General features: G+C 50.5%; 7 protein-coding genes across 7 annotated transcripts; 6 read left to right on the forward strand and 1 right to left on the reverse strand.

Moving 5' to 3' along the window:
• The first annotated feature begins 488 nt into the window (after window positions 1-488).
• On the forward strand, window positions 489-5,018 carry BO83DRAFT_213855 (GAS2 domain protein). The gene has a single exon (XM_025526751.1). The coding sequence runs from the start codon at window positions 770-772 to the stop codon at window positions 4,904-4,906; it is 4,137 nt and encodes a 1,378-aa protein (XP_025390514.1). The 5' UTR covers window positions 489-769; the 3' UTR covers window positions 4,907-5,018.
• BO83DRAFT_213856 (uncharacterized protein) lies at window positions 5,019-5,579 on the forward strand. The gene has a single exon (XM_025526752.1). The coding sequence runs from the start codon at window positions 5,131-5,133 to the stop codon at window positions 5,434-5,436; it is 306 nt and encodes a 101-aa protein (XP_025390515.1). The 5' UTR covers window positions 5,019-5,130; the 3' UTR covers window positions 5,437-5,579.
• Window positions 5,580-5,621: 42 nt separating this feature from the next.
• BO83DRAFT_376290 (GTPase-activating protein GYP7) lies at window positions 5,622-8,969 on the reverse strand. Its single transcript, XM_025530671.1, has 5 exons — window positions 8,525-8,969; window positions 7,088-8,459; window positions 6,771-7,033; window positions 6,399-6,717; window positions 5,622-6,334 (listed from the first exon to the last, which is right to left on the reverse strand). Exons 1-5 carry the CDS (start codon window positions 8,678-8,680, stop codon window positions 5,952-5,954), a joined length of 2,493 nt encoding a protein of 830 aa, XP_025390516.1. The 5' UTR covers window positions 8,681-8,969; the 3' UTR covers window positions 5,622-5,951.
• Window positions 8,970-10,004: 1,035 nt separating this feature from the next.
• On the forward strand, window positions 10,005-11,349 carry BO83DRAFT_435359 (aromatic ring-hydroxylating oxygenase subunit alpha). Its single transcript, XM_025535878.1, has 5 exons — window positions 10,005-10,178; window positions 10,231-10,383; window positions 10,483-10,664; window positions 10,731-11,146; window positions 11,204-11,349. Exons 1-5 carry the CDS (start codon window positions 10,092-10,094, stop codon window positions 11,329-11,331), a joined length of 966 nt encoding a protein of 321 aa, XP_025390517.1. The 5' UTR covers window positions 10,005-10,091; the 3' UTR covers window positions 11,332-11,349.
• Window positions 11,350-11,791: 442 nt separating this feature from the next.
• BO83DRAFT_333089 (putative iron-sulfur cluster-binding protein) lies at window positions 11,792-13,459 on the forward strand (the record flags this gene model as incomplete). The annotated part of the gene is made up of 6 exons (XM_025528324.1): window positions 11,792-12,067; window positions 12,139-12,610; window positions 12,669-13,014; window positions 13,068-13,111; window positions 13,173-13,298; window positions 13,372-13,459. The coding sequence occupies 6 exons, from the start codon at window positions 11,792-11,794 to the stop codon at window positions 13,425-13,427; spliced, it is 1,320 nt and encodes a 439-aa protein (XP_025390518.1). The 3' UTR covers window positions 13,428-13,459.
• Window positions 13,460-14,421: 962 nt separating this feature from the next.
• Window positions 14,422-15,258, forward strand: BO83DRAFT_307819 (Mpv17/PMP22 family protein; the record flags this gene model as incomplete). Its single annotated transcript, XM_025527347.1, has 3 exons — window positions 14,422-14,520; window positions 14,744-15,052; window positions 15,109-15,258. 3 exons carry the CDS (start codon window positions 14,422-14,424, stop codon window positions 15,256-15,258), a joined length of 558 nt encoding a protein of 185 aa, XP_025390519.1.
• Window positions 15,259-18,083: 2,825 nt separating this feature from the next.
• BO83DRAFT_424673 (F-box domain protein) lies at window positions 18,084-21,256 on the forward strand (the record flags this gene model as incomplete). Its single annotated transcript, XM_025535168.1, has 2 exons — window positions 18,084-20,343; window positions 20,415-21,256. 2 exons carry the CDS (start codon window positions 18,084-18,086, stop codon window positions 21,254-21,256), a joined length of 3,102 nt encoding a protein of 1,033 aa, XP_025390520.1.
• Between the last annotated feature and the right edge of the window lie 270 nt (window positions 21,257-21,526).

Raw genomic sequence — 21,526 nt, forward strand, 5'->3', positions numbered from 1 at the left:
CTGGTCTTAAATTCCCCCTTAATCGATTGGCGGCGGCTCCACCCTTTTTTCTGGCATCGCCAAACCCGCGCGTCTCCGTCCACGCCATCACCAACTCACCTCTGCATATCCCCCCCCCCGTCTTCGAATCATCGTCGCCATTTCTGGTCTCGTCACTCTTTTTCCATCTGGGCCCAAACCTGAGCTGGTCTCTCCGATCATCCTAATCATCCCAATCATCCCACCCTCGTTCTTTTTATCTATCTATCGGGCTCTTCCTGCAGCCACCCAACTTTCCCTCGCCCTGGGCTCCCCTCAGCCGTTTTGAGGCCCTGCAGTGTGATCTATCATCATCCGCCGAAACTCTGCTCCTCCAGAGTTCTTATTCCCTCACTTTTCTTTTTCTCGCCCTAGTTCCTTTTCTTCATTCTTTTGTCAGACCTTTTCCCCCGGTGTCCTGTCTGCTCACGGTGCTCCGACATATACCCTACCTACTGATTCATTCACTGCACCTCCGCAACTTTCCCATCCGGTGATCGCGATTGTACCAGCTCATCCCCAATCTCACCATACCAACCCACCCCCCCCCAACCTTCTGGCTGTCACCTTTATATAGCTTTGGCGGGATCGCGTCAGCATGCTCGCTCTTCAGCTACACCCACTCTCTTTTACACTTGATACTACAGCTCGACCCCCATCACCGAGAACCCGTTATTGATTATTCCGCGACTGACCTGACCCGCTTGTCTGGGAGCCCTCGTCCTCCCGGAGCTTGCCGTTCTATCCCGACATGGCCAGCAGTCGCGTCAACCCCCTTCACCCACCCACTCGTCCTCCCACCACCGCGCGGTCCCAACAATCACCGGGCCGTCCGGCGGTGCTGAACTATCAGAATCTCGATCCTTTACTCGGCAACCTGTCTCCCGAATCAACCCTCCAAGCGCTGTCCGCAACCGACGCCGTGCCCCGGAACGAACAGGCCGCCCACGATATCCTCTCTAAAAGTATCTCGCAGGTTTCCCCAGCGGAGCGCGCCCTCGGTATCCGCGCAGCCATTGTAGCCCAGAAGCTCAACCTATGGTACAAAGAAGTCCAGTCTTGGGAATGGCCGAAACGGAGTGACATTCAACTAGGCAAGGGCTTCGTCCCCCCTCCAGGCGCTGCCGCGGAGGAGTACTGCGGGAGCCTTCCTAAAGCCGTAGTAGATCAGCATGAAAAGCGGATTGAGGAGATCCGGGATGGTATGGATGTCTTGGATGTGGATGAGCTTAAAGAGCACGTCCTCAATGCCCACATTCCAGCCCGGTCTCGGCCTTCATCAGCCAATAGCACCTTGTCGGTGCCTCCACCACTCAGCTATGTTCAACTCAGTGACTTCACGGCCGTCATCACCGCCACCATTCTCCGCGCTCTGCCGCTTCTCTCGCGCCTGAACAGTCTCTTATCTACCTGGGACGTCCGATTGTTGGTCCTGCGCCAGGTACCCGAACTGCTCCGGCGACTGCGTCTGGCGCGCTCGGAATTGGATTCTGCCTTGGACTTGATCAAGTCGCCCACTCTTCCTGACGAAGATGGCCCCTTGTACTCTCGCATTAACTATCATGCCAAAAGGGCTACCTTGGAACTGACTGTTGTGTCTGCTGGTCGACAATTGGACCGCGTACTTGATGCGCTTGAAGGACGTGAGGACTCACTTCCGGAGAGCTGGATTGATGAACTAGAGGCTATCGAGTCAGAATTCGGAACATGGGTCATGGAAGCCGAACGACGTACTGTCGAAAACGAATGGCGCCGGTCGATTGTCACCGCTGAAAAAAATGCCCAATACAATGCACCAGAGACAGCGCCGACACAAGCACCACCCGAGATTAGAGAACCTGAAAAGCTGGCCCTCAATACGTCTGCGCCCGTGTCACAGGCTGGCCATCTGTTTCCAATGGAGACTATTGCCGAGGAAGAAGTTAGCAGTCCTGTCGAGCCGTCACCCTCGAATGACGCCCAGGATGATAAGAAAATAACGGCGTCGGAACCGGCCGTCACGCCTGCTACTCATATTGTGAACGAAGACCTTGCATCTCCCAGTACATCTGATGCGACGGACTCTCTGATCAAACCTGTTCAGAGCACCGTGTCCATTGCCTCTCCACCGGAACCCTTGGCATCTGGCTCCACCGTCAACACCCTTGCTCTCTCTCCCGATGGCTTAGAAGAGATAGATGCCCTGACGGATGAATCCCAGGCGCGTCAACCAGTCATTTCGGAGGTTACCCAGCCTCTGGAGGAGGGACCGGAGACGAGCATTGAGACGAACACATGCAATGACTCGCCTCCTGATCATCCCGATTCCAAACATCTTTTCATGCCGCCTTTTCCTCGAGAGGCGATCACTTCTGTGCCGTCTGTCAGCTTGTGCGAAACCTGTCCGAGTTCACTTGAAGACGTGACACCTCGGGCTTCTTTAGATATTCAGGCTTGCGAGGCAGTCTCAACCGACCCTACCAAGAAGGCTGCAGATGCGCCTGCATTGTTGGAGAAGGAAGAGTACGCTGATGTTCTGCCGGCGTCGGGGTCTGACGTACTTCGTCATTCTTCGCCCGAAGTGAAATTGCAGACCCCTGCCAGCCCTGGGACACCATCATCGGATGCCGGTAGTGTGATTGTACGTCGACGAACCAGTCCAGTCCAATCGCCTCTCAGCCAACAGGAAAAGCTTTCCACGGATAAGGAAGCGGTACCGATTGATGCTCACAGCCCTAGTCCCGTGTTTGAAAGCCGCGAGCAACGGCAGCTTATTCCTGTTGAGAGTGAAGTTGCTAGCCCAGTCAGTGTGGCGGCCCCAACCAATTCCGCTGATAGTCCTGCTGCACAGTCAGGAAGCTGGAAAGACTCTTGTAAATTGGTGCCTGCGAATGCTGTCCTTGAATCTCCTGTCCGCTCGGCAATCTCTAAAATTGATGAGCAGCCCACAAGTCACTCCACAAACAATGTGCATGAAGAGTCCCGTGGTGGCAATACGCCCAAAAAGCCTCTGGAGAGTCCTATCAAATTATCAAAGTCCCGACCAGGACGCTTATCCTTTGAAAAGGAGAAAAAACAATCTCGAGGCCGGCGCACGTCTACTGATTCGTCTTGTTCGGATTATCCATCACTCGTCTCCAGCCCTGAGATTCGCGAGCCCCGTACATCCTCCTCCAATGGAACGCCTCTGCTGCTTGAGACTCCTCCACCATTCCAGGATGGCTACCAGTCATCCGACCCCGTACCACCTGGGAGCGATCACACGTTGCGAGAAGATCGTTTACTCCGTCTGGACAACCAAAAGCCATCCCCACGTGCCAATTTCGCGCATAATCGAAATCTCAGTCTTCCATTGCAGCGTTTCATCAACGAAAGGTTGGAGATGAATTACGATGACGAAAGCGGCAGTGACTTGGATGGCGTCGCTTCCAATAGGAAGTCCACGGACGTGTATGCGGATTTACGGCTGGGCCAGAAAAAGGCACTGTTGCCTGCACACATCAGCAAATTCACCATCCCCTCCGATACCGCACCACGCTCAGCAACCCAGCCTTTGGATGCACCGAGTCAAGGCAGCCCTAGACCGGTCACCAATGGCACCACCGCCAAAGTTCTATCCAAGGCCTGGGAGCACAAGAAGGGCTCCATTCCGAAGAATGCAAACCGTAGTGGTCTGCAACCGGAACCGCCTGTACATTCAAGCACCCACCGCTTGAGGAGACAGTTGACTTCGCATCCTAGTCTCGAGAGTATTGGGGCGTATAGATCCAACGCCCGGTCTGGCGATGACACGTCTTCAGTTACAGCTATTTCCAGGGGTGGATCTCGACCATCAACTCCAGGCTCGCAGCTGAGAAGAACCAAAGATCATCTCGACGAGAAAATCAGTTCTATCTTGTCGACCCTTCCTGCTCGGATCCATCTGATGTCAGCTGATGGCCAGGACTTTGATGCGGGCTCTGCGGTGACGTCAATCCCCTTGAAGGCTAGGGAACGATTCCGTTCCATATCGCCCCAGGGAACGCCGTCCCGGAGCAGCACGCCCACGCCATCCTTGACCCTGACAGCTGCGCCCTCGCGCAGGAGGTATTCTCATGCACACGCCCCAGAGGAGAGCTCCGTGAAGCTCTACCACCTGCATCGAGGTGGAAAGTCTGCCCCGACCAAACTTTTTGTTCGGTCAGTGGGAGAAAAAGGAGAACGCGTTATGGTCCGAGTTGGCGGTGGGTGGGCAGACCTGGCTGAATACCTGAGGGAGTATGCCATCCACCATGGACGCCGGCATGTTTCAGATACCCCTCGTGTCGAAGTCCAGGGTCTGTCCACGCGTACCTCTCCCACGTACTCCGTCAGTGGGCGCCGCACTCCCTCCCGACCGCGGTCTGTCATTGGCAATCGGCCGTCTTCTTCATTGGCTGTGCGCAAGACCAGACGTACTTCGAATGTGTCGGATGTAACCGAGTTCCGGGCGGCGCAGGCAGCTGGCGACTCACTCACTGCCTCGTACTCGCCTATGTCGACAGTCTCATCTCGCAGAAGACTATCAGCCTCATCCAATACCTCCATGGGCGCTGCCTCTTCGGCCAGTGAATTCCGTCACGGATCGTACTCTCCTTCCACCACTGCTGCAGGTAGCAATTCTCACTCCATCCCACTCGGCCTTGCAGGGCCGAAGCCGCGGTCGAGAAATGTCTCGATCAGCCCGGAGAGTGAGGCGTGGGTTGAAGATGTTCTTGGCCAAGCTCGGAGGAGCTCGTCCCTCAGGCCATACAACTATGGCCTGTCAACCCAGGACCCGGAGCCTGCTTCAACCAAGGCTCCAACCATCCCCAAGTCGAGAAGTATCAGCGACCTGGGAATGGCGGGTGCTAGCAGACGCGTCGCACTACGCGGACTTGCAAAACGATAAACCTACTCACACCTTTACCCTAATCTTAATCCTTCCAAACGCCCACCCCATCCACGTTCTTTCTCCCACACGCTCCGCCCCTCCTCTCACCTGCATTGTCTACTAGTACTGGCGTTTTGCCGTTTTCCTGGGTTTCTCGGTTTGGACACACGGGGTACTAAAAGTGTTAGACAGCTACATGCATTGTCCGTTTCCATCTTCTTTTCGGTTGCATTATCGGGCGAATGTTTCACTTTCTTTTCTTTTCCTTTCAGCCTTCTCATAACAAGACATGTGTCATTCTTGTCTTGGCTATGCTATCTTCATCTTTTTCCCACCATTGCATGCATCAGCGGGTTTCCATTCTTGTTTTATCATATCTTTTTCTTCTTTTTCTTTCATCTTGGGAGATGATTTCTTCAACTTTCCGGTCCTGGTTGACCGCATTTTCTATTCTACTTTCGTCTGACTCCTGTCTGACTTGTGTCCGCTTGTTCGTGTTTTCACTTATTATTATATTTAGCCCTCGATTTGTATGTAGATACCCTTAGGTAGGCTTGGGTCTTTTGTTGTTGTTGTTGCTGTCGTTGGTGTCGTCCGTCTTGCTGGTTAGAAAGAAGGGCTGACTGGCTGACTGGCTGACTTGTTTGATTACTTACTTAGTACATAGTGAGGGATTTATATTGAATCTGTTGATACTACTACTTCTATTCATGTTCCGTTTAAAGTTGAACCAGTAGATTCTTGATATCAGAGGTACTAGTAAGGAAGTAGATAAGAGCTCAAGTAAGTAGATAGTAGTAGCAGTACGCGAACGAGAAAGGAATGAGAATGAAAACGCCACCATACCATACCAATCGAACCGAACCTGAACGAACCCGAACGAGAAAGCAATATCCAGATAGTGAGTAGGCATCCATCAATCATTTCATTACATGATACAAAATGAGGAGTTATAGAAATGAATGAAACGTAACAAGCGGGGCATAATTCGTGATTTGGCAATAGACGTCCAAGCTGATCCAGACTGGAGGAGCAGGATGAGAGCACGGTAGTATACTTGACTCTATGACGACTCTCCCTTTGCAGGCTCTTCCTGCTGCTGCTGCTGTTTCGGAGGCGATTTACGTGCCCATGGGATGTCCTTGTGAAACAGTTCCCTCAGTTCCGGGGAGACGACTTTCGTTTCTCCTTCACTGTCCGGTGGTGCTGAGCTGGGGCCGGCACTGACACCGCTGCTGAAGGCGGTGCTTTGAGGTCGTTGAGGCGATTTGCCTTTGCTGTTTGTGCTGGTAGAGGAGTCTTGTGTGGGCTTGCGTTGGTGGGCGGCAGGTGCAGGGAAGTTGTTTTTCTTGTCGATGGCCTGGACGGCTCGTTCGAAGCGGTGGAATAGGGATTCGGCGCGTGTGAGAATGGGGATGAGTTCCATTGTGTTGGAGAGTTCGTTGACTGCGTGGTGTTCGTGTTAGATACTTGTCTTTCAAGTTCTGTGGAAGTGGTTGGTTTCACTTACTGTACTTCAAGACTTCGTCGAACTGCTTCAGGTGGTCCATTATGACATCCCGGTGTTTTTCGAGGATTGCAAGTGCGATGAACAAGTGGAAGCTGCTGGACAGGTAATCGGTCCATAGGGTTTCCCAGAGACGTAAGACGTCTGGCCATTCGAATTCGCGCTTGTACCAGACAAGGAGCATTCGGAAGAAGAAGAAAAAGTTTGTGCTGTCGGCGGATTGCAGGTGAAGGTAGAGTTGAGGATCCATGAGTTGAACGAGGTGGTCTAGAGTGAGAAGTTGTACGCGCATGCCAGATTGGTCGCGGAGGAAGTTCCGCTCCTGTTTGTACTCATCAGCATGATAAAAGTAGAATTGACTGCCATGGAGCTTACCATCCTGTCCATGAAACCAACAAATGCCCAGAATGCCACTGCATCATCCTGCATGACAGCATAAATCGGGGCTAGAAGATCGCTCATGCCTTGCACATAGCCCAGGTCCGGGTTGTATTCGTTGTATGTGAGCAACATATCCTTCATCTGCTCGAGATGCACATTTGTGCCAGTATCCGCAAAAGGCGAATCTGGGTCCGGGTGGGGAATGTCTTCTCCAGCAAACAGGGGTATCGTACGGTCTGTGCGATGAACATCCTTTTCTGCGCGCCTATGTAAGTAGATGCGCATGATACTTGGACTGCAGAAGAACTCACCTATTCTATTTCTCTGCTCTTTCCACCAATCAAACTCTTCCGCCGAAGAAGTGCCTTCAATCATCCGTTCCCACCAGGCGCCTTTAAGCCGGATGTACTCATCCCGCTTCGAGTTCATCAACGCTTGTCGCTCCTCGTGGCTGCTATCCCACGGATATACGCCTAGAAGGTAGAGCCATGCTTCTTTCCTAACACCATCATTCGGATCTAATCCACCATGGAATATCCTTTCCTTAACTTCGTCAACGGTTACATGCAGTCTTCCAGTAGTCGGGTCAAAGAAGCCCTCCCACTCTTGCAGAGTGAGTGTCTTCCGACGGTCCTGGATAGACATGGTACCTGTTTCGAGGTCAAGGATCTCGAAATCTCCAACAGAACTGTTCTCCATGCTAAGGACATCTTGGGCAGTGTATATCCGTTGGTTCCTTTCGTGTTCACTTTGCTCTGATATGCTCATGGCCCACCGTGCTAAGTATAGCCTGGCGCTATCGAACTCGTCCTGTAACGTCTGAATTTCAGGTGTCCTCATCAGACGGCGGACTTGTGGGGGTATCCGAGGGTTGTCAGCTAACTCGTTGGCGGTACGCCTTGTGAAGGTTGTGATCTTGCTCAGCTGCTCGAGGACCTTCCACCTCGTCTCCTTGAGTGCTTTCACAAAGGGGTCCATCCCCGCATCGCGTTGGCCGCTTCCGCTCGCCTGAGCAACGGCAGCCGGTTCCTCCTGAGCTTTGACAGTCGAGCCATCTGCAGTTAGAGGTCGTCCAAATGATATGCGGTCTTCATCCGATGGGTTAATCAGATATACACTACTGTCCACGGCCGAGCGCTGAACCTCAGCGTATTTCCGCAGCCATCGCAGAACCTCATCCCCGCCCCAGAAGACATTTCCGTCCTCACCAAAAGGATCAAAGCTCTCCCTGGTTCGCTTTTTCTTCTGCAGGATTGTGGACTCGCACTCTGTGTCATGGAAGAACAGCGCGGGGAAGCTGTCGCCTGCGCGGGTGTTGATCACAAGACTCCCAAACCACCAGCCTAGACTCGGAGGTCGCACAAGGAGTGAATATATTTCAGACAGAGGAACTGCGAATGCATAGAGGCCGATCGGGTCCTTATAGGTCGTTGTCGTCGGAAGAGCGGGCACCAGGTATTTCTGTCGCGGAGGGGAAGAACCGTCGGATAGATCGACTTTGACATAGGTACTGTATGCATCACCCAAGGAAGATTCGGGCACCCATGCTAGCAGGTAGGAAGAGAGATCCGACGAGGAGCTTCCGGAGGTAGTACCTCTAAGAGGGGGGAGGGGCTTTTGTTGGACGAGGGCAATAAATCCGGGGATGTTATCTTTCGAGGAAGGAGTTGGATGGACGTAGACCTGCAATGCTCGGAATCGAATGGATCAGCGAGATATTCATTTTTGCAGCTTGCAGATAAGCCCACCTTGCTCTTGGAAAATAAGAGCTTGACTCCTCTGCGTGAGGTGGAGTGAGAGATGGTGTTGTATTCATCCTCCTCATCGTCACTGACGTCGTAGTACGACGCCGTCGGGGAGGGCGGCGAAGGAGGAGGGGTGTATTGGATTCCGTTACCTGCCATATCGAAGGGAGGAAGCGGAGGGGGTGACTTCTTTTCAAGGTACTAAAGTGATTAGAACCTGCTCATAATGCGGACTGAAAGTGAAACTGGATTTCCTTGGAGCTGGTCTGGAATGCCCGGAAAGTCAGCGCCGGTCGGCAAAAGTGATGATTGCGGAGAAGAAAGCAAGTCACGACCGCCGGTCACGACGTAATCGTGGGGTCCACCGCTTCCATGTGATCGCCTTCACATCTCAGAGTGATTAATTCCACTTACCTTGCAAGTTGATTATTTTTTTATATTGTACAGGATACCAAACAGACTGTGTGGAATACGGTGCTGGGATTGAATTTGTAGGTCAACAGTACTTTGCTACTAAGCACCTCCATTGTTGCCACCGGTAAAAAACGATGACTGAATCGCCCAGGCAGCAGCGAAACTATCATATTTGAGATAATCCGCTATCAAATCAATCAATAGCAGAAGAATTTTGTTGCCCAGCAGTATTCCTTCAGTTGGCCCTACTACTTTGGACTGACGAAGCTTGCATCGAGGAGGTTAGGTTTGGTCAACACCAGCAAATACGCACGTTATCCAGAGTGATGCACTGAACTAGACGGGTACCTCCCAACCACAAGACGAATTTATGCTTGATATCGTAGTAACTACTCACCGGTTGGCAAGCTGGAAGACTAGCAGGTTCAATCAGCGCAGGCACTGTGGAATAGTCATGTATCATTATCAGGAGAATATTGCACCTACATATGAAAAGCGTTATCAGCGTCTGTTGAGCAACGGGCGTGGCAATAGAGGGTAGAATACCTCCCGTAACCAGCAAGTGCCTTCGTTTAGTAGCAATTCCAGAGAAAATAGTATAAGTAATGAGTTGTCTGCTCGGAGAAGTAACCTATATCAAAAAATCAGCCCTCCATGCGGCAGGAGTTCTAGAGAGTCCTAGAATGGGCATTTATCAATACTTCTGGTACCATTTAAGTCGATAGCCCTGAGTAGTCCTGATACTTTGCACTCAAAAGTACCCTCTTAGCTTGATGATGCCAAATCCTCAGAACTGTTATCGGCTTCACTCCCTTACCTCCAGTCAGCTCAAGCAGAGAACGACTAAACTAATGCGGACAACCCTACGTGTCTGGCTGACAGGACTGCAACCTTACGTCTGGACCGGTTTCATCTGACCTACCGGCCTTCAGTCATTCGCCAGTACAAAGGAACACGCTTATACTATCTTCGCTACTAATGCACGGGATTTTATACCCTCTTCAGGAAATGATTCGCTATCCAATAGATAATGGTTTCAAGTACTTGAGGATAACAGAGTTCATTGCCTTTGGACACCGGCATCCATAAATACTAGACAGCTGCTTGATGCAGTCTGTAGTCAAGCTGCGTCGACTGCAAATTCAAACTCGCAGCAATGTCCGAACTTATGCGCACTTTGCCAGCTTCCTGGTATTGCAGCCAGCCTCTCTATCAGCTTGAAAGAAGGGCAGTGTTCTTGAAAGTATGATCAAAACCTATCGTCGAGGATATTGGAACACTAATGATCTCCTCAGTCATGGTATCTTGTCGGACCCGTCACTAGATTCTGTGATATAGGTGTCAAGGTTGAATATGAGATAGCTCAACAGCCTATATATGTTGCTCGGTGTGCTGGAGAGGATCCATTTCCTGGACAGGACGAGGTCCAAGTAATCTGCGCGAAAAGTGTGGGTCAGCTCAGCTTCATCTCAGACATCAGACTGAGGATGCGTTCCATCCCCCGAGCAATATGCCTATCGAGCTTCCTGTTGCTAAATAAAATTTAGGAACGACCACTAAAGCACCACGTCACGCCAACAGGCCTCGTTTTCGCAACTCTATTAGACGAGGCGCCCAGCTTCCATGAGTATTTCCCGGACTTGGAGCCACTACTCCAACGGGTGAACTTTACCAAGCTTCCGTACAGACACAGCATCAAATACGAAGGACGATTTAACTGGAAGACTATGTATTTGATACCTTTGCCTCGTATTCGGGAAGTGTTCATGTCTCCCTAACCTGGCTTCCATGACAGGGTCGACGGCTACCAGGAATGCCTGCATTGCCAATATACGCACCCGTCATTCTCCGTATACTACCCGCCGACCTCGTACGCGGTGCACAATCATCAGAACTTTTCGCAGCATATCGCAGACCCGGAAAAGCCGGATGATGGTCTATTCCTTTATTTCTTCCCAAATTGCACTCTGAATGTTTATGGTGGAGGGATGTCCTCGTTCCGAGTATGCCCGACAGATGACCCGAATGTGACGAGGATGGAGTTTGACTACTATCATATGGAGTCAGGCGAGAAGTTCGACGAGTACTTCAAGTTTGTGCGGCAAGTGGCCATGGAGGACTATGAACTGTGTGAGAAAGCTCAAAGCAACCTCACTAAAGGCATCTATAGCGAAGGCATTCTCAACCCGGAGAAGGAGAGCGGAGTTTCATGTGAGTCACATGAAACCACCTATATGTCCAAATTAAAGTAAATTGATCAGAGAGCAGATTATCAAGATCGGGTCTTCGAGCTCGTGTGTCAGCAGCACGCAGCAGAGAGACAAGAAAGGGAAATGATAGCTGCGAAAGATGATACTCAGAAGAGGGGTCTGCAACGTATCACAACAGCTGCATAAGTCAAAGCTGTGTAAGCCGTGGTTTCGGGACTCGGTAACATGATCAATCTTATCAGTGGCGTTGATTTCAGTGTTCTGCACGGGCTGGCTCCTGTAATAGTCCCTGTAAATGATTCCTATCGAGGTGTGGCATCAGATAAACCCTTGGCCAAGATCGGCCCAGTACATACTTTAAGCGTCATCCATGCGCAAGTTACTGGAAAAAAGCACCATATCTGGAAGGTCAATACTATTCTGGAGTAGATATAGTTACTTAAGTGCATGGTCACCTGAAGACTTTTCCTCTTCTCTCACTGGACGGGGAAGCGGGAGTCATGCAGAACCTGTGGAGGTGACAGGGTCAGTGCTCTGTTCCTGATACTGCTTGATTAAATCCTCGGGATGTCTTTTCGTGCGATAGTAAGCGCATAAAAACAATGGATTCCCTGTAGAAAGGTATGGCGGACAAAACAGTTTCAACATGGCTATAGAGGAACCGTATCCAGCTCTGCCTCCCGCCTTATCGGCCCTGGTCTTGGTTTCGTTTTTAGCGGGACTCGCTTTTCTCCTTCAATCTTTATCAAGGCCCATCTTCCGAGGCTATAAGTCCCTGCGTGTAACTAAGCCGACGGAAACCGAGCTGGATCCTGTTTCTGAAGGTAACGAAAACATTGTCTGCAAGGAATCGGATTTTCCACAAAACTGGTGGACTGGCTCAGAAGTCTTTGAATTGGAAAGACGGGCAATCTTTAGTAAAGTACTATGCGCCATATAGCTTCACTTCTGACAACATGTAATCAAACATGATACTCACATAGAATCAATCAGAGATGGCTCTACCTAGCCCATCGTAATCGGTTCACCAAACCCGGCGATTACCATTCCTTTGACGTGGCAGGTATCCCAATTTTCCTGGTACTGGGGAAAGATGGCATCGTGCGAGCGTTCCATAATGTCTGCCGTCATAGAGCATACACAGTCACGCGGAAGGAGTGCGGCTCCTCTATGATCCTCGGATGTCGATATCATGGCTGGAGCTACAATACCAAGGGACAGCTCATCAAGGCGCCTCATTTTGACAATGTCCCTGGATTCGACAAGAGTCAGAATAGTTTGTTTTCGATTCATACCACAACCACACCGACTGGCTTTATATTCGTGAATTTGGATGCATCTCCGACGATGATGCCATTGCAGACAAGATCTCTCGATTCCTTTGCGGGCCGGCATGGCATCGGACGACAGTCTACGTGGCTGGGAGGGCAGACAGTGGAAGGGCAGTTTAATTGGAAGATTGCTTGTGAGTTTCTTTCCATCTTCTTCCTGAAAGACGATATGTATCTAAATATTGGAACAAGTGAGGTTACAGAGATTCATCGACCACACGGAACTGGAGACCGAGTTCTCACAGCCAAAGTATAAAGCGCTGTTATTGAGCGTGTTCAATTCATCACGAATGCGCTCGGAAGATGTTAGAGTCTTCCCATTTACTACATTCTACACTGTTCGCGAGGGGGTACTGTGGTACTCCCTGAGCTTTATTCCCATATCTGAGAGTAACACCTCGATTCGGATTGACTTATACACCCACAAAGACACGGGCAGCCCTACTCCTTCCACAACAGCAGAAACACTCTTCAGCAGATTATCGAACAGTATCCGAGAATTAGAAACCCAGTTCCAGTCACCTTCTGGGACACCAACGTACGTTCACAAACGCAGAAATTATATGGAGAACTAAGCAATCACATCTCTAGGCTCCCCACCAATATCACATCAGCATCAGACCCAGCTTGCACAGGTGAACTCCAACCCAACCCATTCCATCATTCAAACAATCAGTCTTACCAACAGACTATCAGATACACAGCGTGAGATCCTCGAGGCCATCAAATCCCACGCCAAATTAGAAAAACAACTAGGAACCGAGATCTTTCCCGCTTCGAGGAGACCTAGAACCAATGCACGATTCGAGCAGGCTGAACAAAGTCAGTTGAGTCCCCTTTCCATATCACTTTTATTTTATCATTCTTCCTGTGGTGCTAAATTGGAAAACTACAGTCTGCAAAGACCTAGATTGCCAAGACACGTGGAACAGCAAGAGTCTCGCCTGGTGAGAATACATAGCAACAGGTATGAACAGGATGAGGTAATATTGTTGCTATTGTGGTTCTGGTGACTGTATGACTCAGAGTCGAATCGAGTTATTTAACTAGTTAGTTTATTATTGGTTTCAGTGCTACTCAATGCAAAACAATGTTATGAATTGATCCAAGGGATAACATCTAATTTAGTAGTCTAACACAGCGGTTTCAGACTGGGCGGGGAGGGGGACAACTTCATTTCATCGTTACTGGCAGAAAACGAACACAACAAATACTTCGTAAGTTAGTCGAACAATCTTACGAAATCATGAATGCAAGGGAGAAATTGGACAGTTAGTAGTATAAGTGATGCGAGTAAAACATAAGGCTGGATGGACTGCTTACTATTATTGACAGAAGAGTGAGTTAAGTAGAGAGCTACGCATTGTACGTAGTTACATTCCTGGCTGGCTGGCTGGCTCGGACCAAAAGTCAATGTGGATGGATCCCCACCATCATTGTTAAGGGTCCAGTGGCAGCGGCAGCGTGTAAACCTTCCCTTTTCTCCCTTGAAACCCACCCCACACTTCCCACCTCTCACCGATACTCAGTAGTGTTGATCTACAATCTAACTCTACAGACCCTTATATAAAAAAGATTTAATTCCAGGCCAAAAAAAACCAAGGACACCGCTCTTTCCAAGAATTCTCCATTGGCCTCAACTTCAAAACTCCCCTTAACGCAGAAACAACACATTCAGCCCCCAGCTCTCAATTAATTAAAACCACGCGGTTCTGGGCCGACCGACCGATCGATCTAAGAATCCTGGCACGATTCGGACGAGGTAAGTGCTGAAGATCGCCAACAATAGCATCTCCGATCAGACTTCCCATAATCCCTCTCGGGCCAGTACGGAGAAAGACTTTGTTATTTCCGGCCACGTGGTTGCGAGCTGACGCCGGAGCAGACTATACGAAATTGTGTGCCACACGCGTCGGCTTATCTTACTAGTGTCTAGTATCTGACCATGGCTTTTCCTCCGATAGCGAGGGCGACCTTGCAAGCTGCGCTGATTAATGCGGGCTCCAATGTTCTCGCTCAGGCTATTGGGGCTTATAGGGATGAGGTATGTTGATTTGTTGTTTCCTCGGTAAAAGTGAAATGGCTGGCGATGATGTCGGGCCGGAGATGAGTGATTCGTTCGCGATTCGTTCGCGATTCGTTCGCTTTTGTGTGGAGTATTAGCTACTACTAGTATTCGGTTACAGCTTCACTAACCATGGACGCGATTTGTTGGTAATCCGTGAGGGTGATGGCCCTCACGATTGCCGATATTATGATGCGTATAGAGACCCTTTGAACTAGACACTCAAGTCTTGTTTCAGTTCACTACTTGCGCCTTTGTTATTTCACCCTTGACCTTCTTGTGGCTTGAGGGTCTCGAGGCGAAATTTCCAGGCTATGATGAGAGCTCTGCTCCCAAGCCGAAGACGGAGAAGAAGGAGGCACAGAAGCCCAAGCTGAATGTGACGAATACTGTGGCGAAGATTGTCATCGATCAGATTGTCGGCGGTGCCTGGAACACGGTAGCCTTTATCATGACGATGGGACTTTTGCGCGGTCAGAGCTGGGATGCCATTACGCTGCAGGTCCAAAAGGTTTGTTACTGAATTCATGTTGCTATGATCCGTTGGATGCTGACTATCATTGCCAGGATTTCTGGCCCATCCTGATCGCGGGATTCAAGCTGTGGCCTATTGTCTCTATCTTGAACTTCACAGTGGTACCAACAAACAAACGGCTGCTTGTTGGCAGTCTGTTTGGTGTGATCTGGGCCATTTATTTGAGTCTGATGTCTGGTTGATGTTGTATTAGGTCATCTGAGGAGCTTTCCTGGATTGCCGGGCTAACGGGTCTATGTTGGAAGCTAGGTTGGGCGCTGGGGTCCTGGGACTTGCGGGTGGTGTTCACGTTGGTTTAGCAAATAGTTTGAAACCGAGTCTCAAGATTCGCAACTTGTGCTTCTTAGGGCACTAGTATATAAAAGTTGAGACATCCATTACTTGATCCTACCGCGTTGGGTAAGCTCGCCAGGGGGACGACAGAGAACTGACAAGTGTATGCAAAGGGAAGGAGCCTGATCAAATCAGAGATAAAAAGGGGCCAGAGGTGAAATGGCGGCAATGCGCTAGATAAGTAGTTACTAGACCATGCTCAGCATGATCACCAGACAACGTTCAGATTAATGAATGGTTTGTTGAGCGACCCGTTTGTTCCATTTGGCCCCCATTTTCCGTCCCTCGGGTATCCGAGAGCTGCAATAGGGAAGCCTAGCTGAGCTGCAGGCCCACCTTGATTTAGGGGCTAGAACACATGGCACGACACGGTCTCTGTAGCCCGTCTCCCCAATTTCTGCTGTTAATTGGGCGACGGGCGTTATCGTTTGCAGGTAGTTAGTGGATGGCGAGAACTAGGAAAGTACGGTCCAGTGCGGGTGTACCTGAACCATAACCTGATACGGCATGGTAATGCAACTAGGTCGAACCCACCTTGAGAGTACTAGGATGATCTAGGCAACCAGCGCGTAGGCAACTTTTCTTGTATTAATTTGGGAGTGTCGAGAAATCACACTGGTACAAAGCCTTGAACAGGAGTCAGTCAGATTATAGTCAGGTGACATGTATGGGGCTTCTTATCGGCCGCACGAGACACGCCGAAACTGAAAATAGATCCAATCCGGATGAGATTCAGATTGCTGCACGCTCCGATGGAACCAACTCCAATCTAAACCATGATGTTCTCCAGATCCACGGGTTTATTCGGCGAGCAATTATGTAGTAATGAAAATAGTAATCCATGTGCGGAAGCAGCTGAGGCGTTGGAGTCCGTCTTAGCTAAGTGATGGTGATCGGCTGTCTCAAACACATTTGCATTGATGCCGGGACTCCAGGAATCGAATAACAAGCGACCGTTCGTATGGATGATCAATCCCTCGAGTCTTACTAAGAAAATATACTTCGTTTGGACTCAACGAATCCGTAAGTTTACGGAGTTTAAAGACGGATTTACGTACCCGCAGATCCGTTCCATTGCATGCAGGCATGAGTGTGCTCCGACGTCCGGAGGCCGGCGACGTATTTGAATCCATGATGCTGGGCACCCACCTACCTGGGTTTGCATGAGGCAGACAGGGATGGAGAGAGACGGCGTACGCAGTCTGCTGGGCATCGTCATCCCAGTCCGGGTTTAGTGTGCTCCCTAGTATCTCATTCGTGAGACACTGCCTGGTTCCCAAGCCACAGCGAATGGCGTTACATTCTAGCGTCTGCACTGGATCCAAGTAGGTTAAGGTGGGTTATAAGGGAGAAATTAATAGATCAAGGCTGTGGCTGTAGCAGAATTCGGTAACGGTCATACGAGCTGAAGAGATAATGGGGACTGCGGGAGGATTGGCGATCAGAAGGCTGGTGGATGGCGCAGCCACGATCTGGGTCTTTTGCAGATTCCACAGCTTCAGAATAGAGTAGTCCCTCGAGTGTAAGGCATTTTGCTGGTAACCTATCTGCAATAGGAGTATCCCCGTAAGGCGAAACCAGAGGATGTGATTATTGTCATCAAGATGGAGAAAGAGTGTGACCAGGGGGAGGATGTTTGGCCCCTCGGATCCGGAAAGACGGGCGGAGACTCTGACTGACAAGAAACAACTCGCTTTCCTCCCCGGGAAAACATAGTGGCACGGACAACTACAGTAGTCTCCCTCACTAAAGTGTGTATCTACTCCCTACTCCCTACTAGGAGTAGTTTTGGCCCCCGCGGTTTAGAGTCGATCCATTCTTCGTGCCACCGTCTCCCTAGCCTATCGCTGTTCCCATCCACCTCTGCTTACTCCATTAATTATTAGCTGGCGTCATGTCCCCAACTACCCGGACGCGCATTCCCTTCGATTTAGGAATAAGAAAAGCAACCTCCCCCCGGCACGTGGAGACTGCGACGACCAGGATTTCGAGTCAGATTTCATTCCAGTCATACTTGGGTAGGACTTCAATGGCATTTCTATCTGCTACAACCTCTCATATACTCGTAGCTGTGCATCTCAAGACTCTTTGTCGGTCGCGCGTCATCTGCTCCATCGAAACTCTTTTTCTTTGTTCGCCCGCTCGGCGTTGACTGTCAGTATACTGAACCTAACACTGTGCTTCCCTGGATCCCTTTGAGCTGATCCGTCGCGAACAGTCGGGTGCCACCTTTCGCTATCCTTGTCACCCTTTTCTGAAAGGGTTCACGCAAACCTGGGTTCAACCTTTATTGAATTGTCGGAACGGCTTGCTCGCATTCATCTCCGGCCCTCCACTTCGGACTCCGCTCGTTCGGATTTTGGGAGTCTCTACTTACTTCGGCCAGTCGTACTTCTAAATATACGGAACAAACCCCGAAATAACATTGTCGAACCCAACAAAGGATAACAACAAGGGCGTCTTTTAAGACCATGTTGTACATGTCCCTAAACGGACGGGTGCACTGTGCCATATGACAACGGACTTTGTGTATAGGTAGCAGCCAATTGTTACCATCGAACCATCCAGGTGCCCCAGGGGAAAGACTGTTGGCTCGGTGCGGAAGCCAGTCCTACGTTAAACAGGCTTTGAAGAGTTGGTATAGGGCTAGTTAAAGGCCCCCTCAATCCCAAAGATGGAGGTGCTGGACTTGCCTAAGCGCAATTCACCCGTTTCACAACCCACCGCTGTCGCAATGGGACCAACATCTTCCCATCCTGAAGAGAAGGCGTCGGATGCCCCATACATGGTGGACGATGACTTTGCTGGAGATGATGAAGATGCCGATGATGATTCTATTTCGCCTATTTCTGAGAGAGCACCTCCATGGTCTGGAACTCGCTGGGCTCGTTTTTTCCCCGAACTGTCATCTCACTTCTCCTTGGCGTCCCCTACTCACAGTACCAATCCGCCCTTTCCGCAATTTCACACGAAGGGCCCGCCCCATATCGACGGTCCCTCACAGCAACCGGAAAGAAGGAGTAAAGGGCCTTCTTCTCTGTCGTCTGAAGATGTGGCGGATAACAGGTCATCAAGTTACACTAGCAGGTCTTCCTTGACGAGTCAGGGATCTGAAGCTACATCGCCAGTTCATAAATTGGTGGATAGTCTTCACATAACGTCACCCACAAGGGCTGGCGTCTTTGACGAGTCAAAATATGCGCATCAAATTCCTCCTCCCTTCCCGAGCCGCTCTTCAATTGCTCAGTCCAAAGACAAGCCTCTGCCTCAGGAGCCTCCCATTGAGTTGACACCACTCTCAATCCGTCATAAAAACCCTCCAACCGGATATGTTGGTCGCTTGGAATCTCTGCCACGTTCAAAGAAGCATGCGAGTCATCATCATCCGACGTTGTCGCAGGCGTGCAACGACCTGGAGAGGACTCTAGCCGGACTTGGTGAGCAGCCGCAGACGCCCGGGCAACTCTCCCCTCGCAGTCCTCTCCAGATTCTAGACGGGCCTCTGCAGATTAGTAGAGGCAATATGGACATGGTTGCGACCCGACCAGCCCCTCGACCTCCTGCTAGCGTGCATAACAATCGTCAGATCCACAAAGTCAAATCCCGCGAAGATGTGAAACAAACAAAGAAATCACTGAAGAACAAACCGTCCTTTTCCTTCTCAGTACCAGCCTTCGGTCGGAAACTGAGTCGTGTCCATCAGCGATCCACCAGTAACACCAGCTCCAAGTCAGAACCTGAATCCTACCGGGCCAGCATCCTACATCAGCCAGCTGTCGCAGAACTTGGAGACGGCGAGATCGCTGAGCTACAGGGATCTTCAGTCATTGGTATCCGTGAGAGACCTCTTTCCGCTGGCGGGGAGAAGGAACTTCGGATGAGGCTTCCCCGCCTTCAGACAAAGGAAATGGGGGAGTCCGGTCGGAGAAGGCCGCATGAGAGAGCGAGGGGCGCTTCTGTCGGAGATAAGTACTTCGTATCGTACAGTAAGCTCGATGGTATCCCAGCCACTCGTCAACATCAACAAACTTCGCAAACTTCAGCGATGGTCTATGAGCTGGAGGGCGGTTCCCCACAACCGCCAGCCGAGCTGCAAGGCGATACCACCACCGCGATCGATGTACCTGTCAGGGTATCTGTCAGTAAATCTGTTGGAGCAATGCCTGGTACTCTGCCTGACCGCGTTATATTAACGGTCTTGGAGCATATCACCTCCCTTGATGACCTTTTCAATGTTGCGGTAGCCCGCAGAGACTTCTATCGAGTGTTTAAGAAGCACGAGTTGAAGCTTATGCGGATAGCTGTATTCGCCATGTCTGCGCCAGCTTGGGAGTTGCGCGAAATGAGCCCGCCATGGGATACCGAATGGCAATTTGTGCTGGATCCTGACGCCCCTGTGCCTGAATACACGCCCAGCCGCTATCTCAAGCGCTATGCTGAGGATATATACACACTGGCTCATCTCAAATCGCTTATACTAGCTCGTTGTGGGACTTTTCTGCGCCCCGAAACGATCCGTGGGCTATCCGGCACTGACGATGTTCGTGCCGCCGAGGTTGATGATGCCTTTTGGCGGGTCTGGACTTTCTGTCGCCTTTTCGGTTCCGGGAAAGGTAGAGAGGGAGACATCGCGGGGCAGTTGGATTGGTTGAGGGGTGGCAAGGTAGCCAGGAACCGACGTGTCTCGGAATTCACGTCTATAGCTGATTCATATGACGCGAATAGCGTTTTGTTCGAACCTCCTGCGGGATTTGGGAACGGCAATACAGGAGGCTTATCAAAGGAGCAGCTTCTTGATATGACGGAGATATGGACCTGCTTAGGTGTGCTTCTTCAGCCAATGCACGGTAAGTGTATTGAAGCACGAGCAACTGGAGTATTCGACGGGCATAATGTAGAGGCAGACGATTCTGCCAAGGAAGAAGCAGTTTTAGGTAAGCGCATCTCACCTGGATGAGGTTGTCGTTGGCCTCACTGTTACCAAATCGCTAACCTGTCTGAGCAGAGGAGTGGACCTACTACATTCTCACATGTGGACTTTCAGCCGTCTTGGTGCTCGGCTCGATTCATCCCTATGACAACACTACTGCTGTTTTCCAGAGAGCCCATTCGATGGGCTTGACCAACTGGGAAGCCTCTGACACTGGTGCGAGCCGTTCGTCATTCCTGAGAGAGGCTGTGTCGAAAGCTTGCCAGCCACGGGGAAGTAGTACTTCTCAGGTTTCAATGCGCTCTCCTGGCTTTGGCTCTCAACCTTCGGGGTCGCATGATGTATCACAAACATCTAACATTCCCGGCGAGAGAGAGTCTTCGCCTGACTTTCATCGCCGACGGCAAGCTGCCTACTCTGCCCAGTTAAGGAATCAGAGGCAGCAGCAGCCCAGTCCACCCAATCCTATGCTTGCTGAAGAACGGCCCATATCGCATTATGCGACCATCATGAGCCGCCTAGAAGGCCTTCCGCCCGCGCCTCAGCCGCCCATGTCTGTGTCAAGGATAGAAATACCGCCTACTACCCACTCTTACGTGACAAACGTGTCCTATATGCAACCCCTCCAACCAATCACACCAGTGTACTACCCACCACAGGTTCGCGACCCTGTTGACCACGCCATTGACATCATGGTTCGTGAACTTGGCTTTGCGGAAGAGGATGCCAAGTGGGCCCTCAAGATAACAGACAGTGGCGAAGGTATAAATATGAATGCGGCGATATCTTTACTCACCAGGGAACGCAGGACCCATGAGCAGAGTAGCAGGGGATTTTCCCTGAGGAAACGCAAAAGCTTTCTCTCCTCGGTCATCAACAGTCCGGAGTCGAGACATTCAGGCTGGAAATGGGCTTGAGCAGCAACACATCCTCAATTATTGTTGTCGCTTTATCTTCACATCAATGGCAGCTAGTCCTGCACTTGTTGTATGTTCTGATTCATAACTGCATTGCATTACGGCCTGCCTTCTTCCAAGGGTTTCCTTTGACTCTAAGGCGTTGTTGTTCGGGTTGATACCACTGTGTACCACAATTTTCTCTTGCTTTTATCTCTATTACAAGCGTGTATAGCCATATTTTACCATTTTTTTATTGACCATCCAGGTTTCAGAAAAACCTTGAGAAGA

Source organism: Aspergillus eucalypticola (assembly GCF_003184535.1).
Source record: "Aspergillus eucalypticola CBS 122712 chromosome Unknown BO83scaffold_6, whole genome shotgun sequence".
Lineage (NCBI taxonomy): Eukaryota > Fungi > Ascomycota > Eurotiomycetes > Eurotiales > Aspergillaceae > Aspergillus > Aspergillus eucalypticola.

What these genes read in the sequence shown, in the direction of transcription:
- BO83DRAFT_213855 (XM_025526751.1), top strand. Translation starts at nt 770, where the DNA reads ATGGCCAGCAGTCGCGTCAACCCCCTTCACCCACCCACTCGTCCTCCC.
- BO83DRAFT_213856 (XM_025526752.1), top strand. Translation starts at nt 5,131, where the DNA reads ATGTTTCACTTTCTTTTCTTTTCCTTTCAGCCTTCTCATAACAAGACA.
- BO83DRAFT_376290 (XM_025530671.1), bottom strand. Translation starts at nt 8,680, where the DNA reads ATGGCAGGTAACGGAATCCAATACACCCCTCCTCCTTCGCCGCCCTCC. An exon ending in TCTTATTTTCCAAGAGCAAG is followed by an intron (nt 8,460 to 8,524) that starts GTGGGCTTATCT and finishes CGAGCATTGCAG; the next exon opens with GTCTACGTCCATCCAACTCC. An exon ending in TTGGTTTCATGGACAGGATG is followed by an intron (nt 6,718 to 6,770) that starts GTAAGCTCCATG and finishes GAGTACAAACAG; the next exon opens with GAGCGGAACTTCCTCCGCGA.
- BO83DRAFT_435359 (XM_025535878.1), top strand. Translation starts at nt 10,092, where the DNA reads ATGTCCGAACTTATGCGCACTTTGCCAGCTTCCTGGTATTGCAGCCAG. An exon ending in GAAGGGCAGTGTTCTTGAAA is followed by an intron (nt 10,179 to 10,230) that starts GTATGATCAAAA and finishes TGATCTCCTCAG; the next exon opens with TCATGGTATCTTGTCGGACC. An exon ending in CGATTTAACTGGAAGACTAT is followed by an intron (nt 10,665 to 10,730) that starts GTATTTGATACC and finishes CTTCCATGACAG; the next exon opens with GGTCGACGGCTACCAGGAAT.